We start from the raw sequence: 24,305 nt of genomic DNA, 5'->3' as shown, positions 1-24,305 counted from the left end.
CCTTCAATCGCGAAAAATTGCGCGTATGCTTTTGGTTTTGCTTCGTTCACTTTTACCCATGCCTCGAATTTTCCTTGGAGTCTTAACGGTTGCTTAGTCGCATATGCAGTTATACGCAGATCGTCGTCGGTTTCTTGATGAACAATCGTAGCATTACTTTGTTTCACCTTTTTCCATACTTCTGGTGTAACTGTGTTTATCGACGCTCCCGAGTCAATTAAGAAATTAACTGGGAAACTATCAATCCAACATGTTATAATACCATTTCCATTTTGTTTTCCCTAAAAGAAATAAAGACGAATGCAAAAAAAAGATTCAGGAAAGTGGCAAATTAAAGTAACTTCTATTTTATTCAGTTCGATTGTAAATATGTATATACACATATAAATGCTCCCATGCAAATGATTCCATATGCATATATATCCATGTAAATCACTGTTTCCTCTGTTTCCAAAAACGACGTTAGCCTCTTTTGGCCTTTTCCATTGGTATTTTGTGTTTTCGCGCCCTTCGTAGTCACGTTTTTTACATACTCTGGCAAAATGACCAATGGTTCCACACTTGTTACAGCGTGATTGCCATGCAGTGCATTCTTTCTCATTTGCTAGGTGTCGCCACAATCCACAACGTAAACAAGATTGCGTACGTGAGCAATCTGTGCTTCTCTTTCATTACCCGCAGCATTTTTTCTCTTTATGGCCTCACGATGTATGGCATAATCGATTAATTCGTCAATATTCATAGCATTTTCCATGCCTTCGTTTCGCACTCTTTCATCTTTTGCGCCGAAGGTGATTTGATGGTATTTTTCTTTTGGTGTGCGCGTTTGGAAATCGCATTTTGCTGCCTGCGTTCGAATTCTTAGTACGAATTGGTTAAAACTTTCTTCCTCCTTTTGTTTTAACGACCGAAATATTTCCAGTTCGATTCTTTCATTTCTTTTTCCCACAAAAAAGTTGTTAAGACTTTTCACCGCATTGTCGTACATAGGGATAACTTTCGGTCGGAATGGTATTTCAACTCGCCGGAGTGCTTCTTCTTCTTCCTCACTGGGCGCTAAATTATAGAAAATTCGCTGCAGGGCCCTTCCTCCATGAGCTAGCATATATGCTAGTTTGGTTTTTTGTGATTTAATCGAACTAAGCGATAAAATCAATTCCAACGCACGATGCCATTCTCGCCGTAAGTCTGCCGGGTTAGCCGCGTCGTTGAATGGTTCCAATGGCCACCGTTCCAAATTCATCTATGCAAAAATAAAAATTAATATGTTTTATTTCTTTACAAAGATGTTCTTTTTACTTAATTGACGCGCACAATTGACTGTAATATTTGACGCGATAATAAGAAGAAAAAAAACAAAACAAAACAAAAAAATGTACCAATATTAATTTTCCCCTTTTTTCCTTTCATTTTTTTCTTTTTGGTTATCGCTACCATTTTACACTCTTAGTTATTCTCAACCATTTCCCACTCAATCTAATACAGCGTGATATTTGTTCCTTTAATTTCACCCTTTTTTAATTCACTAAAGCAGTGGCCAATTGCTATTTAATAAACTTTCCGGGTTCTGTTCTTTTAATCATACCGGCTGCGCCAATTGTAGAATTCTCTGTTCGGTCTCTTTATTTCACTTCAGTGGTTATATGCGTATATACGTCCGTTCGCTCGCACCACAACGGTCAAAAGCCGAAGATTTTATATTGACCTTTCGTTTTTTCTATCTGTCTCTCGCTCTAATTTGAGTGATTTTCCCTTCGTGAGTATCCACGAGCTCCCTCGTGTGGTTGTTGTTGTTGGAAGTTGAAACCGAACCCCCTTCGTGCGCTGCCAAAATCAGCGAAGAACGAAATCGAGTGGCTCAAGCGAAAAAACGAAAAAAATTATGAACGAGTGTGCTGTGAGAATAACACACACGCGCGCACAAGGCGACACCCGAAATCTGGTGCGATACCGGCTTTCAGTGGAGCAAGTACACACATGCACACATTTGGCCACACCAGCGCTCTGTTCTAGTGCAGGTAGTTTTCTGCAGTCCACGGTGATACTACACACAACCACGCACTTGGCGATACACGCTGTTTGGTGCGGTGCGGTGGACGTTCAGAATTCGGTGGTGCAAATACACACATGCACACACTTGGCGACATACGCTCTGCTGTGCGGTGAGATTTGTGTTCTGTGTCCAGTGGTGCAAATATACACACACACGCACTTGGCTACACACGCAGTACGGCGCGGCTGGCTTGGCAGAAGCGCATACACACATTAACGCAGTAGGCTTTACGTTCAGTCCAGTGAGGTTGGTGCTTGTGTACTGTTTCTGCGCTTGGTAGTCGGCGGATAAACCCCGTGAAAAATGGAGATTTGTTTTATTTGAGGTAAGTAAAAGTGATTAAAATGATCAACCAATATCCCCCCTTCTAATTAATAACATTTTTCTTCCATTTCATGTGTGTTTCACGGCGAACGGAGACAACAAAACCTGTGGCTGTGTCGTAGTGTTGGAGCAGGTGGCCCGTACAGTGCAGCGAGAAAAACCAGGAGCAACAGCGATGAGGAGCAGAAAGTGCTGTGCTGAATTTGTTATTTTTTGCTCAGTGCGACTGTAAAAAGTGTTTTTTTTAAATTATGTGCGTTAATTTAGGATTAAGTGCAGTGATTATTGAGCAAGTGTTGTGTTTTCTTTGTATTCTATGTTGGTTCGATATTCAATAAATCGAATTAACTTAGTATAATGGTGTGCACTGGATCGTTTTAGAAAGAAAAGGGGCAAAAAGGGGGAGGGGGCTAATTAAACGATGGTTCGTACCGAACTCCGTTCGGGTTCGCTTCGGCTTCGGGTTACTTCGGAGGCTGAGACGTTTCGCCAACTCAGCTTCAAAGTCAGCTTCAATCTCAGCGGATCTCTGAGTGCTGGTGACCGTTGGGACCATTCGTTCACTTCTGCCGTTCAACATCAGTTCCATCTCTCCTTCCGCTCTCATTTCTCCTCTCTCGTCTGCCTCAGTCTCTCATATCGCTCACGATCATTCTACACTCCTGAGTTCTTCTGGTACTCAACTCTACATAAGTGTGCAGTTTTTTATTCACAAAGCTATTCGGGAATATTTCAATTCTTGATGGTGCGTGCTGGGCGAACAAATCATTAGCTGCTTGATCCACCGATGGTGCGTGCTGTTGGAAGAAAAACACTTGCTGTTTGATGTGTTTACCTTAGGAATGAAAGATAAATCGAGCATTAGAATGGTGAACAAAACTAGTACTATTTAAAACTTACCGATCACGAAGATATTTTAAGTTAAACGGCGACTCTGTATGCTCGATCCATCTGCTTTGATCTGTTATCAGGAGCTTTGGTAATGAAATAGCTAGGTATGATGGGAAATAATAGAAGAATAAACAAACATTAACAGCAGTACGATTGTTAGAACATAAACATCATTTGGAAGATTCTTTTTCTTATGCATGTACTTACCCGTAGATCATGTAACAAAACAAACTGCATTTACGCCTGTGTTGACATCTTTCACGATTTACTTAACCACTTTTCTATTAACATTTAATGATTTTCGCTGCATCTTCCGGCACCGATCCTTCCCAAATGAAATTTGCATTCGTTCTGGCAATGAGTTTCGAACGATCACAACACAGGGCGAGAGTGAAGAACACAAAGTAAATGGCACTATGTACAAGTGTTGTCATATGGTCAAAATAAAGTATAATGGAATTTATTTTACTTCAAATGAATTGATTTTATTCTGATTTATATTTCAGATATTGTTATCAGCCTATTTGTTAACGTTTAAAATTTTGATGAAGTGAAAACATCATACCAGATAAATGAAACGACATTCGACGTATTTTGACCATATCGAATTATGATCGTCTTTAGACATAGTGTCATCTCTTCCGCTTCAGGGTCTCACGCTCACAGCAAAAATTCTCCCATCTTCGCAACGGTGGGAGCGATCGGCTATAGAGGGCTGGAGGAGTGTGAGTGTGTGTCTCATGAACACAGCGAAATTTTGGTCTACACCTCGATGGTGGGAGCGTTTTTCCATCGGATGAGGTAGTAGTTTTTCCATAGAATTCGCTATACGCGAAAACTCGACATACGCTATTGTGCTCGGTCCCGTACGATAGCGTATATCGAATAATGACTGTACTGAAAAAAAAAACTACTCTATGCCACGTAAGCGAGCTATGCATCGACCTTTGTATTATATAGACTTTGGCATTATTTTCCAAGCTATCAAGATTCCACAATAATATGTGAATTTTCCGACTTGACTTTTAATTACTTTTAAACGGTTGATTTTAAATTACTAAATAATACATGCAACAGTAGGGTTACCAAGTAATAATCATTATGAGCTTCCTAGACTCCATGACGGTTTTATGTGTTTGCAGAAAGTGAAGTAGTAAAAAATGTTATTTTTTAAACTATTGAAACATCCTTTAGCGCGCGGGATGGTACGTATTCCGTCTTATGGCCCACAACTAATTTAGTGCAACAAAGTTTGGATGGACGAAGATATGGTAAGCCAGCACAAATGACATGGATCCGAAGGAATTAACCTGTAATTTTTACAGATGCTTTAGACTTTGTTCAGAGTTTGAGGTATGGATTATACGGCCCATTTTACGTTGCCCCGACGATCTATGGATGGGTTAAGATAACCAGCATAATGTGGCCAAAAATTGATTTAGATACTGCCATGATCAAAGCTATTATCGAACAAGCTACATATGGGCCATTTGCTGGCATTAGTTTTTTTACATATTATGTCATTGGCCGAAAGAAAGACAGCTGTAGAAGCAGTCAAAGAAGTAAAATTGAAATTCCCCAGTACATATACAGTAGGTCTTGCATTTTGGCCTTTTCTTCACTCAATCAATTTTGCTTGTATACCCGAACGGAATCGTGTGCTATTTGCGGCAACCTGCAGTTTCATATGGACAGTTTTTCTAGCTTCTATCAAAAATAACTGTATTTCGAATCAAAACTAATATCTGACGAAATAAACAATACTGCAACGTAGCAAACAGAAAACTTGTTAGATATTAATTATATGCTATAGTTATGCTGACCATACGTACCGTATTCCAGGACAGTCCCAATTTCAAAATGGATATTTAATATCCTGTCTAGTGTTGGGTAAAATAGCACAATGAAGTGTGCTGTGCGTACACGCACGCACATCTCAGTGTGCGGTGCACATTTCGCACTGTGCGCGCTCTCCGCACTGTGCGCGCACTCCGCACTGTGCGCGCACTTCGCACAGTGCGCGCACTTCGCACAGAGCGCGCACTTCGCACTTTTCGCACAGTACGTGCGCACTCTCGCATGAAATGTCTCCGCGCAGTTTCGGTGTGCTCGTGCACCGGCCATCCACACTGACAAAGAATTATGTTTCTCGCTCTACCCAATTCCTTGGGCCATCGATGATTAAATTGTATTGATTTCAGCTGTGCGCGTGTGTTTCAGCGTACGCACAACTGTACGGATTGTGCGAAAAGTGCGCGCACTGTACGGAGTGTGCGAAAAGTGCGCGCACTGTGCGAAGTGTGCGTAAAGTGCGGAGTGTGCTCGCACTGTGCGAAAATTGCGAAGTGCGCGCACTGTGCGAAGTGTGCTCGCACACTACAAAGTGTGCTGTGCAGTGCGCACAATGAGGTGTGCTGTGCGCACAGTGCGCTCTCGCGCACAATGCCCAACACTAATCCAGTCGTATCCATAAAAATCCCGGGGCCGTGGCATCGCTTCCGCGTAGAACAGTACCCGTCACCCTATTTACAAAGAGAATGAAAAAGTGTGCGACTTTCAGGCGAGGGGCATGTAGAAGCATGGGGAGACGGTTCGAAATACGCGGAATTACGCGGAGGCGCGAGCGTGTTTTCGTTTCTACACAGTTTTTGCACTCACACAATTACACATGTGTGAATGTGTGCGTTCACTTTGAGCCAGCGCGCTCAATTTGACCAGCTCGTAGCGGCATGCGGGTATCGGTGTCTCGCTCGCACTAGTGCAGCGAGTGTTCCTCTGTGCGCTCCCTTTCTTGCCACCACACGAAATCGACAGTTCAGCTCAAGCGTTCGCCGTGAAAGGCCGCGCGCGTGTTAGATATTTCAATGATTTTGTTGCTGTATTGAACATCTACAATGGTATCCATGCTGTTAGGCGGCTGGTTGAAGCACGAATACTTTTTTATGTGTATAATGTGTGTGGTTTGAAGCAAGATTGTGTAAAGTTATGTATTAAAATGTGCTTTTATTTGCAATAAAAGTGATAACATATAAATCAAGTTTGATGTGTCAAAGTTTCTGTTTTGATTCGGGTGCACCAAGTCCGTGTGATGGGAAGCGCACAGCGCGCTACGAAAGAAACGAGCGGGAGGGGATGTCAGTCCAGCGCAGCGCAACTCGCTGGAATCAAGTGGGAGAGGTGTCAGTTCAGCGCAGCGCAAGCCGAAAGAAACGGGAAGAAAGGGGTACGAGGAAAATACGATGAAACAGCGCGAGCGAGCGCCTCGTGTATTTTAAAGGCAAGCAAGAGAGCGCATTCTCTCCGTGGTAGAGCTCCATCCGCCATTTTTAATTTTCAGCTCAAAACAATGGACTTCGGATTCCATCTTGGGCCGAACCCCCTGCACGTTTTTCTACCTACCCCTCGCCTGACAATATCGTTCTCTTTGTCCATCGGGTAGTGTCTAGTGGTATTTTAGAATTCAGTTTTGTTCATGAACAGTTGTTAAACCTACGATTATTGATTAAAATAATATTCTACTAACGATAAATCGATTGATTCAAAGTGATTTTATTATAAAATTAGTGTAAAAAATGGTCACAAAGAAATAAATATCCACAACGCAACTAAACGCGTCTTTCCCGCTTGTGCGTCAATCTTCGAATGACGCTTATCTGTTAGTTTATTCCCAAGGAAATTACAACCCAAATGACAATCAGACAGCATCTAACTATAGCGAGCCCGATGACAGCTTGACGTTACCATACTGAGACGCTGCCTTTGGCTGCCTCCCCCGTACTGAGCGAGCATTGTCTTTCTCATCGCCATGGTGAGCTGCAGAGGTTTGTATGGTGAGCATTCTGGCTAGCGCCAAATTTTCTCATGAGACGATCTGGCGCACTTCATCGATCGGATGAGATGCCTTACCACATGATAGTGAGGTCGGATTTTGGATCGGCTGCCGATCTTGCTCATGTGAGTTGAACTGCGTGCTGCATGGTGAGGTGTGGGGTTGTGTGGTGTATGTGGATACCCGATGGAGGTGAGACATTCAGCCGCGGTATTTTAAAGCGCCAAAACACTTGTTGTTCACGAGACTGCATGTGTCGCTCTGCGAATCAATTTACGTTTATCTCGAAATTTTCTATAACGTTTTACAGTTTTAGGAGTGATAAAGTTATGAAAAATTGCTGAACGATTTTACGTTGCGCCAAAGCAAAACAAAATTGATTTTGCTCATCGAAAATTCGTTCAACAAAGCCAAACTGTTTTGAACATAAAAGATCCGTAGAAGTGTTGTTTTTTTTATTTGCCATTTCAGACGGAAGATTTAGTCGTCGAAAATGTTCCCGAAAAAGTTAAAGCGAAGTGGAGAGCTTTATAAAAAAGCCGCGAAACTGGAAGAGCAGTTTGAAAAAAAATGGGCATTGCAAAATGATCCTGCCGGACCCAGCAGCCAGCCAGCAGCTCAGCAATCTGCCGAGGGTATTTGCTTGACTTATTATGGTTTTGCTTGATTTAAATCAATCAAAAAATCAACTAACATATCTTTTTATTGTTTAATTGTAGATGTTGCTATGAATGAACCCTGTGAAGGTCCTGTGGCATCAATGGAAGAGGAGTATTTGGACGAAAACAATAATTATGACGAACGTGCTAGCGATGAAGGATCCATCCACAACAAAGATACTGATGGCGAAGAGTATTTAGAGGAAGAGTATTTGGAGGGAGAGTTTTTGGAGGCAGAGTTTTTAGAGGAGGTGAGCCTGGAAACTGATCCAGAAAGCGCGAAGCTACGAGACTCTTTGCGAACATGGTTTATTCGCAATAAAGTTGCTCGTAGCGGGAGTAATAATTTACTATGAATACTGCGAAAAGCGTCTTCTATTTCTGCTTTTTCATCTCTTCCACAGGATGTTCGGACATTGCTGAAAGCTCCGGTGAACGTCAGCGAGCAGATTACTAAGGTTCCAGGTGGAGATGAAATGTGGTACCAAGGCGTTGATTGTTGTTTTCAACATTATTTTCGGTAAACTAATTATTGTTTAAGCAATCGTGTAATACCTTTCTAACGTTAGTATTTTCTTTTATTTTTATTCAGCGATGTGGACGTACTAGAGGATGTGTTTGAGCTGAATCTTTCAGTGGACGGAATACCAACATATAACCGCAGCGCAATACAGATGTGGCCTATACTAATGCAGTTGCACAATATGCCGAATGTTCCTGTTATGGTGGTTGGAATATTTTGCGGCACTTCTAAACCAAACGATGTTGAGCCTTTCCTGAGACCTTTGGTGGAGGAACTAAATAGGCTACATGATCACAAAATGAACCTAAACGGCAAAAAAATAACTGTTTCGGTTAGAGTCATAATCGCTGACTCGCCTGCACGCGCATTTATTAAACGTGAGTAATTGGAATCGCTCTTTTATTTTAATTTCATAATGTGTATGAATTTCGTTGTACAATTTTATTGCAGAAGTTTGCTACTACAACGGAGTACATGGGTGTTTAAAATGAAAATGCTGTGGTACTTCCCTAAAAACACCAAAAAAAGTTATTTTCAAGGATACAACAGCTCCACCAAGAACAGATAAGGAATTTAGAGAAGAAAAACCCAGTTCTACAGGGCATCGAAGAGGTAAAACCCCTCTTACAGATTTAAAAAAGTTCGACATGATAAAAGGTATAGCTACTAGCGATTTATTACATTTAATACAATTGGGTATTGTTTTCAAGCTTCTGCTAGGCTGGGTCGAAGGAGCTCTTGCCCCCTTTAAAAAATGGTGCAAGGAAGACATAGATGAAATATCAGAAGAGCTTATAAGTATACTGCTGCCCACAGAAATTCATAGGAAGTTTAGGTCTCTTAATTATCTTCACTTTTGGAAAGGTACTGAATTCGGTAGTTTTTTACATTACGCAGGTATAGTTGTTTTGCAAGATAGAATAGGTAGACTAGCATACGAACATTTTAAATTATTATATTGTGCTATAACTATATTATCGTCATGGGCATTTAAGGACCAGTGGGAGTATGTCGGTACATTGTTGAGGAAATTTGTTGAGGATTATAGTGTTGTGTACGATCGCATACATCAAGTGAGCAATGTTCATCTCTTGCTTCATGTATACGAAGAGGTTAACAATTTAAGCCCTCTGATTACTTTGTCGACACATTCCTGTGAAAATATGTTACAAATAATCAAACATAGTTACGTAGAATCTGGCTACCGAAGTTTGCATCAAGCGATAGGAAAAATTATATTGTTGCGAGACATAGACACTGCAGCACAAAGAAACCAGGAAAGTATGACGTATCCTACACTTAAAGTAAAAAAGGATGAGACAATTTAGCAAGTTAGGCAAGGATTTTTGTTAAGGAAAAATTTTAAGGATTCTTGGTTTTTAACAAAAAGAAATATCATAGTTAAGTACGAAAAAGCAATCAAGGAATCAGGATCAGTCGTTGTACATGGGTATCCTTTGGTAAGACGTTTTCAAGCCTTTACTACTCCTATTGCCTCCGATAAAATCTATAACTATATTGGATACGAAAACGACATTTCAACAACGCTTCGAACTATTCCAATAACTGATATTAAATGTAAAATGGTAGCAATTAAGAAAATGCGAACAGGGGCTAAAGTACATTTTACGCCATTAATACATACCTTAACATAAAAAGCCTTGGTTAGGTTAATACGGTTAAGTAGGTTAAATAGGTTAGGTAGGTTAGGTAGGTTAGGTAGGTTAGGTAGGTTAAGTAGGTTAAGAAGGTTAAGTAGATTAAGCTATAGATCATAAGCAACCGAGTAGACCCGGTATAAGGTTGGACTTAATCCAGAGGCAGAATTAAATTCTCTGTCTCAAATTTGTCGTAAGATTAGTTTAATGATAGTAGAATAAAAGGTGCACATTTAAAAATATGTAAGTTAATGTGTTCAAATCAATTTTCTTTGCCAGAGTTCTCTTTTATATTCAATATTTGTTTACCCAAGTAGCCTTAAGAAACTCTATTTGATTATTAACAGTATTTTAAGGCCGTTAAAAATCAAATAGAGTTTCTTAAGGGAATATGACATTTGCTTGCGTTACAGTGTAACGTTTGGAAGCGTTACACATTTTTTTCCTTGCGGTATTGTAACGATACAGGCAGCAATCAACAAATGCAATTAATGTTTTAATTAATTAATGTTAAAATAAAACAAATAAATTTCCAATTAGAAAATAACAAATAGTAATTCAATTTTTCATCATAAATGTTTAGTTGTTTTACTGTTGTTTATTCTTCTTTGATTCGTGGTGAACTATATTATCATAAAAATCACCATGACATAAATCAGATTATGACATATTTTCAACTTTCTTTGGTAATAAATCAACTATTTTACTCAACTTATGCAATGCTATGCTAAAAAAAAGTTAAATACGATGTTTAACCTCATATACTCGTATAGTTTATGTAGAGTGAAGCGTATGTTGATATCATACTGTACATGATAAATGCATATTGAGGTTATGTGTTGTTTCGTCAAGCTCAACGCGTTTCGTGTTACAGGGTTTTTAATAATAATATTTTAGTTTTGCCATGGTGCCTGTGTATGCTTCTCAATTGTTTCAGGAATCGTTTCAAGATTTTTGAACATTCCCAATATGATTTGCATAATTTGTTTCAAAAATTGTTCGATGATTTCAATTAATTGGGGAAACAATTTAAAATAAAGTGAGAGCAAGCAATAAATCATCACAAGAATGAAAAAGGATATCGAGCAAAACACGACTACAAACCCTGCAATGCACTCTCCGATCGCGTGTCATGTCATAATGCGTAATACACTCGCGCGTCTCTTCATTTCATGTTATACACTCTTAGAGAACAAGCCTTCATAAACATTAAGTTCGAAAACCAAGAATTGTTTAATCTCTTGGTTATTTCTTTCTAATGCATGTGTTGTGAATTTTTTTCTCTGTTGTGAATCTGTGTTTATCAAAACATGTTATCAAAACGTATAAAAAAAAAGTGGCCAGTTGTATAGAGCTCGCGACCGAGTAGAACGAGTAAGACGCATTAATGGTGACCAATACAATCAACTACTGCATACAACTACAGCTAGACCATCTGAAGGTATCGAATATGAAATTTCTTAAAATGGTGGACTGTGATGCATTATGATGTGACGATTCTTTTTCGTGACATGTTTATGGCATTAATGCAAGTATTTTTGTTTCAGATAAAGTTCATAGAGTGTCGGTGCGTGTTGCTGATCGATCTGTTTACGACAATACCCTTACATATGATAATGTGTCCGACGCTATTTGTGAAAGTACTGGAAGCAAACATGACAGCAATATTTCAGAATCTAATACTTCTTCGAACAACAATGATGATATGTTCAGTGGTGTAGAAAGCATGTCTGATGATGAAACAGGATTGGATACACATTCTGATGACGATGCAATGTTGGATGAGCCTGATTTTGATAAAATGGACACGAGTGATTGTTTGAAATATTGGGCATTGAGCACCAAACAAACCCATTATTCAATGAATATGCTGTTAAAAATATTGAGGAAAAAAATGAACATGTGTCTACCAAAGGATACTAGAGCTTTCCTGAAAACAAATAGAAATGGACCAGAAATATCAAAAATTGGAGATGGTATGTTTTGGTATCGCGGTGTTAAAGAGGGCCTCACCAAGCATTTGCGGTAAAATGCATATTGTTAAAACATTTTCCAATGATTCATCAGTTTTCTCTTTCAGTTTTGTTAAGGTGCCAAGCACTCTTTCGCTGAACATCTTTATAGATGGACTACCACTAAGTAAAAGCAGTCCAACGCAGTTCTGGCCAATATTGGCAAATATTTATGAAATGCCTAAACTATCGCCATTTACAATAGCAATTTATGCCGGAAGATCAAAGCCAAATGATCTGGAAAATATCTGAAGCAATTAGTGTCAGAATTAAATACCCTTATTGATGGAGGAACAATTATTAACCAGACAAAAATAGCAATTCGAGTGCGAGCCGTCATAGCAGATACTCCTGCTAGATCGTTTATCAAAGGTAGTGTAGCAAATTAATTTTTTACTAAACAATTTTTAAGTTACTAATTTTATCGTTTCGACAATTCAGGTGTAGCGAATTTTAATTCTGCCGATGGATGTCTCAAATGTACATGCGAAGCAGAATTTAATGAGGATGGTAGGTGCATGGTTTATAAAGGAGTTAACGCCCCTCCAAGAACTGATAAAGGTTTTAGAGGTGAAGAATATGGAAACCATCACAAATGTAGGTCACCATTCATTGATTTGAAAAAATTTGACATTGTTAAAGGCATACCAGTAGCAGATATTCTTCACTTAATACATTATGGTATGATGCGCCGTTTTGTTTTAGGATGGAGGGATGGAAAATTAGGGATGAAAACCAAGTGGTCAGCCCAACTTGCGGAAGAAATATCTTCTTTGCTAGTCAAAATCCGACTTCCAGTAGAAATACATAGGTCATTTCGAGGAGTTGGTATGGCGCGTTTTTGGAAAGCAACGGAGTATGGAAGTTTCCTCAATTATGCCAGCATTGTAATTTTGAAAAATCGAATGTCTGAAATGTATTTCGAACATTTCAAACTGTTTTTTTGTGCGATTACATTGATGTCGTCAAAGGCATATATAAATAATTGGAAAATGGCAGGAGAAATGCTAAATAGATTTGTAATCGATTTCGAAGTTCTTTACGGGGAAAGATATTTAACAAGTAATATTCACAATTTGCAACATATATGCGAGGAGGTTTTGAAGTTTGGTCCGTTGTATTCCTTTTCTACATATCCGTTTGAAAATCATCTTCAGATATTAAAAGCTTTATTGAGGTCAGGTTACAATGAAATTCATCAAGTTTTCAAAAGGTTATCAGAGCTAGAGGAGTTTCATATACCAAATTTTTTTGCTTCGAAAAAAGTGTCTAAGCCAAGCATATTTGTGCAGAAGAATGGAAAGGTAGTTTTAAAATTACTAGATTACATATTACGTAACGATGAATGCAACTCATGGTTTTTAACGAAAGAAAATTGTATTGCAAAATTTTCAAACGCAGCACAAGTTGGAAATTCGATTCAAGTATGCGGAAGAATGCTCAACAACAAGTCCGATTTTTTCAGATCACCATTTCCATCAAGTGTTTTAAATATTTACAAGGGATTTTCAAATGATTTATCGTTGAATGATATCCAGTTGAGTGTGAGTGACATAAAATGCAAGCTTGTTGCAGTAAATTTAGATCCACTTTCGGAAACAGTTTTTATTCCATTAATTCATTCTCTTAGCATTTCTTAACTTCAAAAACTCTCATTCTTTGAATATATCATAATTGATTCTTTAAATTCTTTGAAAAATCACTGCCATAAATAAACATAACTTCGATTGAGTGTAAGAGTTGTTAAGTATGTTGCGTTAATCAGTATGAACGCAGTATGTAGTATAGAGGGAATTCAAGCAATATTAACGTTTTTTTTTTATTTTTTTCAGTCTGCCTCTTATTACGTTTACGCACTCCTTGAATATTTAATCGTTGTTTTGCTTGCTTCAATTTACGTTGAAAAAATTTTGATAGCATATTATCGCTAACCTTATGAAATTTAGTGCTTCCAATAGTCTGAAACAAATTCATCAGATTTCTCAACAGTCTAATTTCAAACTTAGTGCAACCTTTCCCTATACCTGTCCAACTACATTCTACCAATAGTGTTTTTTCAAAAATTAAATCAAGGGCTTCCAGCATCCTATTTTCCGCATCCGTATCTATGATTTTAGATTTCAGCCAATCCAACGCCTGTTGAAAATAATCTTTTTCTCCTAATCTTTCATCGCACTGCATTAGATCTTTCTTATTAGTTAGACGATTGAATTCAAATTCTAATATATTACTTCCGTTTACTTCCACAGCTTGGGCTGTTGTGTTAAGCAGCATTTCATTTTGGCGTTCTATTATGCTCATCTTTTTCAAAATTTTTTGATGCCCTTTTTGAAGATTTTCATATGCTTCTTTCTGGAACTTTACTAATGCTTCGAAACATGGACAATGAGAACATTTCGAATTTTCTTCAGGAACATTTTCATTTTCTAGGTGATCGTTTAAGTATTCCGCATGAAAATTAGCTGTGTCGAAATCGTAGTTTACAGTTTCCATAGCATCGTTTTCTAAAACGCGCTGTGCGAATATTTGCTCATAATTTCCAATTGTTATATGCTGTGTTGTGCCTTGTTCCATATAATCGGTTGATGATTCGTCGGACATTTCAGCTAAAATTTTCGTCCCAGTCTCGTAAGACGAAATGTTTGATCTTTTCACACAGCATTCTTGTCTTGTCCATCCACTTTCAGGAACACTGTTAGCATTTCGCACCAGTTTGGATGCCAATTTTCCGGGAATATTGGGCCATAACAAGTAATATTTTCCACTACTAGTTCCCTGTACCCATCCATCAGGCACAAGACATAATTCTCCATATCCCTTAGGGCCTAAGGTCTCCACAATGGAAAATCCCATTGTTATGATCCGTCAATAGTGAAAAATGAACAATTACTTGAAAACTAAATTATATGTCTTATTTTAAATATTACCTTGCACAGGACACTAGGTTGTCAGCTGACCAAGAGCAAATTTAAGCACAATACCTGCAGAATTGCAAAATACGCAGTGCTTGTGGTATTCAGCCTCACACAATTGAAAAATAAAAAACTTGCTCCTCTGACTTATTGTTTTATTCTGTGAGAACAATTCATGCAATGTACCAAATTTTCCACGAATTCTTTATACTCGAACGATTCAGTTCGAGGGCAAAAAAGGAAGCTCGAGGAGGTTGTGGGTATGAGAAGCAGGCAATAAAGTAATGGAGCAGGATAGGCATATATTCCATCCTTTTCGTAGTTTCGTTAAATTTGATCATTTTCGTTAAAAAAATGCCGACGCCATTTTGAATTTTAACGAAAAATGAACGAAAGTCGTCGAAGAAAAGATAACGTTAGGCAGTAATTTAAGCTCTGAAATTACTGCTGTATGGAAAGCTAAAAGTAATACTTTTAGGCATACTTTTAACGGTTTATTAACAGGATTGTGCTACTTGGGTAATGATATGGTAACAAAATATCTTAGTACAAAGATCAACAAATTTAAATAATTCCATTGTAATGCCCATATCTGCTAACATTATTCGCAACTTATTCAATAAACATAAATTCACACATATGTTCTGGCTCAATACAGTTCTAACGTTTAACATTATATTTTTGTGAATGTGAAGGATGGATGAAATAATGAATAAGGTGATGAATAAACAAAAACACGAGGAATTAACCACGTTCATTCATTAATTGCGACAAAATTATTTGCAGATTGCAGCAAAAAAAGCGGTCCTACCCAAAAATCTTTTAGATTCATATTTAAAACCTTTTCTACGTAGCTTTTGGGTTTTTAAAATTTAAACGATCTTTTCCGTATCGCAATTTCAATTTGAAGAAATCAACAACGTCTTCTTCAGTTGCCTCTTTCAATGAATTGCTACCAATAGATCTGAAAAGTTCTAAAAGATTTGTATATGAAGCTAAAGGAATTTTAGGATTACTTATCGGGCCGCCTTTCCAGTTACAACCTGCAAACAACTCTGGGCAGAAGATCATGTCACGTGATTCATTCATCCTGTTTTTCATATCTCCTTTCTGTTAGGATTGACAATATCCTACACTTCGATCCTTTAACCCGACTCCATAAACCTGCAACCAACCGGACTTCAAACTGACAGAAGTGTGTGTCCGCGCTTTTCGTAGCGTCACGTTCTGTCTCTTTCTAACTCTTTCTTTTGTATTCTCTCATTCGACTCATTAACCTAACTACGTGAAGTGTGAAATAAAAGCTTGAACTAATATTCTAAATCTTTTCCATCAATCTTATTAGGTTATAGGCCCAGGTATTCGCTGGTGATAACAAAGCGTATAAGGATGGATAAAGAGATGGAATATGTGCGTGTACCCCTGTTCGATGGATCTAACTATCCGCAATGGAAGTACCGAATGTCGGTGCTACTGGAGGAGCACGAGCTCATGTCTTGCGTGGAGCAGGAAGCGGCGGATGATCATCGGCTTGTGGTAAACGAGAAGGACAGTGCTGAAGTCAAGGAGGCTGCAGTGAAATTGTCCGAGCAGAGGTTAAAGAAGGAAAGGCGTTGCAAGTCACTGCTGATTTCTCGGATTGGTGACAACATGCTTGAGTATATCCAAGATCAGCAGACACCCAGGGCTATTTGGTTGGCCTTGGAGCGGGTGTTTCAACGAAAAAGCATCGCCAGTCGACTTTACCTGCAAAAGAAGCTTCTCACACTACGGCATGACGGAGGAAGGTTGCAGGATCATTTCCTAACCTTTGAGCGAATCGTCCGGGACTACAAGTCAACCGGAGCAAAGCTGGAGGAAATCGATATCGTTTGCTATTTACTTTTGACGCTTGGGCCAGCGTATGCGACAGTAATTACAGCCCTAGAAACGATGCCGGAAGACAAGCTGACGCTGGAGTTCTGCAAGTGCAGATTACTTGATGAAGAGATCAAGCGAAGCGGCGAAGGCAGCAGCAAATCGAGTGGTTCGAGAGTGGAAGCGGCTGCATTCAGTGGATCTGGCGGATCGTTTGGTGGAGCGAAGAAGCAACAAAAGAAAAAGAAAGTTTGGAAGTGTTACGGATGCCAACAAGAAGGGCACAAGATCACTGACTGTCCGGAAAAGAAGAAGATGAACGACACGTCGCAAACGAGTGCACATCTTAGCAAAGATATTTGTTTCCTTAGTAGTGAGTACGATGAACCATCGAAAATGAGCTGGATAATTGATTCTGGTTCGTCAGAGCATCTGACCAACGATCGGAAGCTGTTCGAGAAGCTTTACCCGATGAAGGAACCGATGCGTATCGCAGTGGCGAAGGAAGGGCAGTTCATTGTCGCTAAGGAATATGGTGATATTCGTGTGCTAAGTGAAGTGAATGGCGAGTCGTTTCCGATCAGGTTAAAGAATGTGTTGTTCATTCCGGAAGCGCAGGTAAATCTGTTATCCGTTCGGAAAATGGAGATGGCCGGTTTGAAGGTTGTTTTCGCAGATGGTGTTGTTAAGATCGAGCGAAATTCTGAGGTTATAGCAATCGGGATGCGTCGCGGGAAACTATACGTGATAGATTTCCATCTTAACGAAGCGTCGTGTACAGCGTTATATTCGTGTGGACGAGTGCCAAAGAATCTCGAATTGTGGCATCGTAGATATGGACATCTCAGTGCGAAAAATCTTCAGGTGTTAATCGGAAATGACATGGTTTGCGGATTAAATGCGAAAGTTTCACAATCGGGTGGCGATTTCGTGTGTGAGCCGTGTCTCATCGGGAAACAAACGCGTAAACCCTTTTCCGCGCGCGAGGGTCGACAATCGTCGCGAGTGCTCGAATTGATCCATTAGGACGTATGTGGCCCGGTGACGCCAGAAGGGCTAGAAGGCGAACAGTATTTTGTTACTTTTGTCGACGACTGGAGTCGGTTTACGATGGTGTTTCTGATGCGGTCAAAGGAAGAAGTATTCGACAACTTCCGTAAGTATGAAGCGCTGGTAAACGCAAAGTTTGGTTCATGTATTTCTCGCCTGCGTTGTGACAATTTCATTTCATTTCATTTCATTTATTTAATACAATATCTGCCATCAAGGCTAAATATAATGGACTTAAAACTAATTAAATACTAACAAAAAAACAAAATGATTCATGCAAAACTAAGCCTAACTAACCTAGTCTTGACCTAGCAAAAAAGAAAAGAAAAAAACAAGGGTAGAGCGTAGAGACTATCATAAACTTAACAAAAAAAAGAGAGTAATAGAAAACTAAGGAGAATAATTAAAGGGAATTAGAAGAAAAAATACGGTTACGGAAAGAGTTAAGAGAGGAGTCGAAATCAAAGAGATAGTAAAAGTGGTTAAACAATCTGAAACAGGACAGAAGAGGGTCATTGAAAGTATAAAGAGTATGACGTGTTTCAATTGACAGAGGATCACGTGGACGAAGAGAACGAGAGGGAACATACAGCGAGATGGACGAGAGTAAATCAGGAGCATCAGTAGCAGAAAGTAATAAGCCACCAATAAAACAAGCCTGAAACACTTGGCGGCGGAAGCTTAAAGAGTGAAGATTGAATAACTGCAATCGCGTTTCATAGGGAGGTAGTGAGGCAGCACCGAACAAACGACGAAAAGCAATCCTGGTAAAGAGGCGCTGAATGCTTTCAATTCTCGAACAGCCATCAATAGTGGGAGGATTCCAGATGATACTAGCATATTCAAGAATAGGCCTTACCAAAGCACAATTAAGGATTCTTAGGATGCTTTGATCTCTAAAAATAGAGGTAAAACGTAAGATAAACCCAAGGGTTCGGTTTGCTTTTAGTAGCACCTCATCAAGCTGCAGTTTAAAGTTAAGACGACAGTCAAGTATAATACCAAGGTCACGGATGGACATAACACGAGAGAGGGAAGCGCTAGAGAGAGTATAGTTAAATAAAACAGGAGAAAGAGAGTGAGAGAAAGAAATAACAGAACATTTTTCGGGACACAGGCGAAGTAAATTGGATGAACACCAATGAACAAATGCATTGAGGTAATGCTGAAGTCTCAGACAATCAGAAGAAGAAGACACAGGTAAAAAGATTTTGATATCATCCGCATAAAGAAGATGACCATCAGGAGGTAAAACATTACAAACATCATTGATGAACAAAGAAAACAGAAGTGGACTAAGCACACAACCCTGAGGGACACCTGACGTACAAAAAAACTCCTCAGATAAGTACGACCCGGTTTTAACCCTGCATGATCGATTACTTAAATATGAGGACAGCCAGCTAATAATGCCATCACCAAAACCAAGTTTAGACAATTTAGCTAATAATAAAGAGTGAGGTAAACTATCAAAAGCAGCATGAAAGTCGGAGTATATTGCATCAAGTTGGGTACCGGCCTCAAAAGATCTAAAAATATTGGAAACAAAAGACATGAGATTAGTTGAAGTAGACCTACCAGGTATAAACCCATGCTGTTTAGGGCTAATAGCTGAACTACAACTATGAAGTATGGTTGGAAGGATACATAGCTCAAAAGTTTTGGCTGTGGCGCATGTTTGGGTTATCCCACGATAATTAGAAACAATGCTACGGCAGCCCTTTTTGTGTACCGGAAAAAGCCAACAGGATTTCCAAAGAGCAGGAAAAACCCCAAGAGAAAGTGAAAGGTTGAAAATTTTAGCAAGGTGTGGAGCAAGCACGTCCTTACAGTTTACTAAAACAGAGGCAGGAATGCCATCTGGACCAGGAGTAAAAGAACGTTTCAACCCAAATAACACCTGTATAACTGTTTCAGAACTAACCGAAATATCGGAGAGATTAATTAAGTTCTCTGGCGTGTAGAGAAGCCCACCCTCAATAAGGTTAGGGTCACTAACCGGTGGCTCAAACATTTGGGAAAAATGTGCAGAGAATAGCTCACAGATCTCAACAGGCGTAGAGGCAGTTCGAGAATCAAGTACCATTTCATTAGGTAACGTATTGCACCCTCTTCGTATTCTAACAAATTGCCAGAAGGATGCTGGATCAGAACGGAAACGCGATTGCAGTCTACTCGAATAGGCCTCAAAACGAGCCCTGTTGTATAGTCGATGCGCAGAGGCAGCGTACTTAAATAAACGAAAGTTGAATGCAGATCGGTTCAGACGATACCTGCTAAGATATTTCATTCTATCCTTTTTCAGGTTGCGAAGAGTACGATTGGACCAGGGAGGATTAGGAGGGGAACGAAAAATAGGTGTACATGAAAGGAGTGCAGAGGTTAACAAAGCATTAAACGATTGGACAGCCTCGTCGACCGATGTACATTGATAAAAAAAGACCAGTCGGAACGAGATAGAATTGAATTAAGTTTACGATAGTCTGTGAGCCGAAAATTATAACGAACACTCAATGAATTAGGAGCAGAAGGTAATACATTCCTAACCCTACTAGCCCTAAATAAAGAAGACGGTAACGCAATTTCTAGGACAGGATGATGGGCATCCTGGGGCAGGAGCAGTGACGAAGCAGGATACACAGAACAACAAGCTGCTGCAGCAGAGTTGGAGAGCACCAGGTCCAAATAATGATTTAAATGGTTATGCACCCCGTTCAGCTGATAGAGTTCATGCAAGTTTAACATATCCAAAAAGCAGGAACTGGATGTATTCGAAGAAATATGTGGCACATAATGTCTTATAGCTGATGATGAATCTGGCCTTACTACGGTAGAAAGCGACCACTCTAACGCAGGTTGGTTGAAGTCGCCCAGAAGGATAAGATGATCATTCGGTTTCATTTGCATGTATGCATCACTGATGAAAGCAGAAAGGGATTCATAAACAATCCCCACATAAAGACGAAACTTAGAAAAAGAAACACGTATACATAAAGCTTCAAGCGTGGGTTGATTAATGTTAAGTGCCACAGAAGGATATCGAACGGAACATGCAAGTAGCACACCACCCCCACGCGAACGTTCATTGTTTAACCTGCTTCGATCGCAGCGGTATATGTTGTAGGCATCACTATCAAGGACCATGTTGGATGGAATCGATTCATTTAACCAGGTTTCAGTAAGGGCAAGCATTTCAAACCCTGATTCATTCGCAGAAAGGCGCAATTCATTGTATTTGGTGCGAAGGCCTCGAACATTTTGGTAATATATCACGAATGGGTCTATTAATTGTGAGCTGTTCTGTTGCTGAGATTGAATTGTGATTGAAGCCCCACCCCCGGTGATAACTGAGGCGGTGTGGGAGGAAACTCCAGTTGAATAGCCTCTAGGATCTCGGTCAACTGGGATGGTGATAGAATCCCGCGCTGTGGGGGTGGCGATCGATGTTCCAAAAAATGATCCGGATGAGTGGTAGTTTTTGGCACAGCTGAAGAGCAATTTTCACTATTTGTACGATGCGAAATAAGCTCAGAAGGGTCAAATCGAGCCCTTTCATGTACACGTTGCTTTGGTAGGCCACGAGCAACAAACTCCCGAACAGTAAGTGAAACTGGCCAAATAGTAGACTGCAGCGCAAGCTCCTTAAGAGATTTAGGAACACTCACTTTGAACGATATGAAGGACATCGAGTCCAGGTTCACACCCTTTTTCGTGAGACGGTAAACATTAATATCGTCCGTTGGTAGCACAGCTTTAAGCCACACACGCATATCATCAGCGGAGACATGCGATTTGATGTTCGTGAAGTATAACCATACTTTCTCGGCTATGCCCGTGTTGGTGGTGTTTTGGTTCAAAACAGGATCAGAAGATGCTTGTGTATTTGTTCGGTAGTTTCCAGCACTAACATCACTAGTCGGGTTAGTACGATGATTGTAGTGGAAACAGTTGTCAGAATCTTCTACAGTGTTGGTATCGTTCGCAGCTTGGATATCAGCAGTGAGCTCCGTTGAGTTAGTAAATGTACGGCGAGCGGAAGCTGTTTTAGTCGTTCTGGATGTATTTGTGGCATTGAGCGACGATACATTAGTGGATGTGTGCGTAAGCGATGCGTTGCTAACAGACGGCTTAGCTAATATGGGTGCTAGCGCTCGCTTATCAACGAGAGCGAGGATCTCAGGAAGCAAATCGCTCTTGATAGCCGATCTAAGAGAAGAGAGAGATGAGTCAATTGTGGTGAGAATATCTGCTTTCACCAATTCGAGTAGGGCTGCTATCTCACTTGTGAGAAGTGAATTTGTGCCATTGCGAAACTCGTGACATGTTTTGCACAACCACAATAACTGATTATTACGCCCAAGCTCACGAGTAGAATCACGAGACAACCCCGTGAAATGGGTGTGATGCTTGGAACCACAAACACCGGCACAGGACACCGAATTAGCACTATCGGTGGGTGCATTGCAGGTTGAGCACTGCATAACGATGACTCAGCACAAACTGATGAGTGACAGGAGCAGAAACGAAGCCAAACACTTTCTCGGCAAAAATGTTGAATTAACAGAAGAACTCCAGTGCAACTTTATATTAATCGAAGGCACGCACTAGCCAGCACGAACAACTCAGCAGCACCACTGTTGCAAATGTTGAAATTCCAGAAAATAGCACGGCAAAACAGCATAAAAAATCAGGAGCACTAGGAAGGCACATCCACTCAGTTTGACAGTCAATCTCTCTCTGAGCACTAGCACAATGGAGGAGAATACATCAGTCGCGAATTTAGGAGTTTTTGCGAGCGAAAAGGAATCCAGATCGAGTGGACAGTTCCCTACACTCCTGAACAAAACGGCGTGAGCGCATGAACAGAACTCTCGTCGAGAAAGTTCGATCCATGTTAGAGGACCGCAGCATCAGCAAAGTATTTTGCGGAGTTGCCATAGAGACGGCAGCGTTTTTGACCAACCGCAGTCCTGCCCGTGCGCTTGATCAGCGTAAGACACCGTTTGAAATGTGGGAGGGAAGAAAACCAAATGTCCGAAGCTTGCGAGCTTTTGGATCAACTGTGTTTGTCCACATTCCAAAGGAGCGAAGGAAGAAGCTAGACGCAAAATCCTGGAAAGGGGTTTTTGTAGGGTATGCTCGTAATGGTTATCGAGTATGGAACCCTAATCGCAAGGAGATCGTCGTAGCTCGAGATGTGGTCTTCCTAGAAGGTGAAACAACAACTATTTCGGAAGATAGTCCGAAGCCTAGCTGCAGTCCCGATGTGTTCCCGATTCGTAGAGATCGTTACGAATCCGAAAGTGAGTCCGAGGCAGAAAGTAACGACGAGGATGTTCCCGATGATTCAGGCGGATTCTCGGAGGCATCAGGCGTTGTACATGATGCAGAGACAAACGATGCGGATGAGGATGAGACCTTCGACAGCTGTGCAGACAGAATTGATCCTGGAGAGGGTTCAGATGAAGCTGAAGACGAAATGGTCGAAGTTCGGAAATCGGAACGAGCCCGGAAGCATCCCAGCTGGCAAGCGGAGTATGACATGGGATATACTGGTTATGCCATGAATGCAACTGCATTTGTGGATAATCTTCCGAGCTCGCTGGTTGAGATGAGGAAACGTCCTGATTGGAATTCATGGGAAACAGCTATTCGCGAAGAAGTGGATTCTCTAGAGCGAAATGAAACGTGGACACTAGTGAAACTTCCTAAAGGGCGTGTACCTATCACATGCAAATGGCTTTTCAAAATAAAGCAAAACGAGGCAAATGGTGAGCAGCGTTACAAGGCGAGACTTGTGGCACGTGGATTCAGCCAGAAAGCAGGTTTTGACTATGGCGAAACCTATTCGCCAGTTGCGCGTCTTGATACTGTGCGAACAGTATTGAGTATCGTTAATGAGCAAATGATGATAATTCATCAGATGGACGTCAAGACGGCCTTCCTAAATGGGCAACTGGAAGAGGAGATCTTTATGATTCCACCAGAAGGATTCGAGATAGGTAAGAATCTTGTATGTCGTCTTAACCGTTCTTTGTATGGTCTCAAGCAGGCATCGCGAGCTTGGAATACAAGATTCCATAGTTTCGTACAGCTCTAGGATTTACCAGAAGCTTGAGTGATCCGTGTCTTTATGTGAAGAGTTCCAAAAGCAGCCAGGTTATCCTAGTTCTGTACGTGGACGACTTACTTGTTGTCGGTCGTCAGTTGAAGCCGATAGAAGTTGTGAAGAAATGTCTTTCGAAGGAATTCGAAATGACGGACATCGGAGAGGTACGCACATTTCTCGGTATGAGAATTGACCGAGACATTAAAGAGAGAATCCTTCGCATCAGCCAGAGGGGATTTCTCGAGAACCTGCTTCGTCGCTTCAACGTGTTTGAGTGCAAACCAGCATCTACACCGATGGAGTGTCGTCTGCACTTAAAAAGAGGAGAAGAAGCTGAGCGTACGGAGAAACCTTAGCGAGAGTTGGTTGGCTGTCTCACGTACGTAACTCTAACTTCAAGACCTGACCTATGTGCCGCGGTAAACTAC

The 24,305-nt window shown here is 40.4% G+C and overlaps 1 protein-coding gene and 1 long non-coding RNA gene across 2 annotated transcripts; one reads left to right on the top strand and one right to left on the bottom strand.

The window, feature by feature from the left end:
- Positions 1 to 1,621: 1,621 nt before the first annotated feature.
- LOC121594733 lies at positions 1,622 to 3,665 on the bottom strand. Its single transcript, XR_006005011.1, has 3 exons — positions 3,476 to 3,665; positions 3,278 to 3,368; positions 1,622 to 3,212 (listed from the first exon to the last, which is right to left on the bottom strand). It is a non-coding gene; the product is annotated as an uncharacterized LOC121594733 (long non-coding RNA).
- A 3,491-nt stretch (positions 3,666 to 7,156) lies between these two features.
- On the top strand, positions 7,157 to 9,996 carry LOC121594725. The gene is made up of 6 exons (XM_041918345.1): positions 7,157 to 7,289; positions 7,569 to 7,732; positions 7,817 to 8,007; positions 8,161 to 8,276; positions 8,349 to 8,656; positions 8,730 to 9,996. The coding sequence occupies exons 2-6, from the start codon at positions 7,591 to 7,593 to the stop codon at positions 8,768 to 8,770; spliced, it is 798 nt and encodes a 265-aa protein (XP_041774279.1). The 5' UTR covers positions 7,157 to 7,289; positions 7,569 to 7,590; the 3' UTR covers positions 8,771 to 9,996.
- The last annotated feature ends 14,309 nt before the right edge of the window (positions 9,997 to 24,305 follow it).

The sequence above is a fragment of the Anopheles merus genome, chromosome 2L (genome assembly GCF_017562075.2).
Source record: "Anopheles merus strain MAF chromosome 2L, AmerM5.1, whole genome shotgun sequence".
NCBI lineage: Eukaryota > Metazoa > Arthropoda > Insecta > Diptera > Culicidae > Anopheles > Anopheles merus.
Note: the sequence above shows the minus strand (reverse complement) of the source record. Positions and strands in the feature narration are given on the sequence as shown.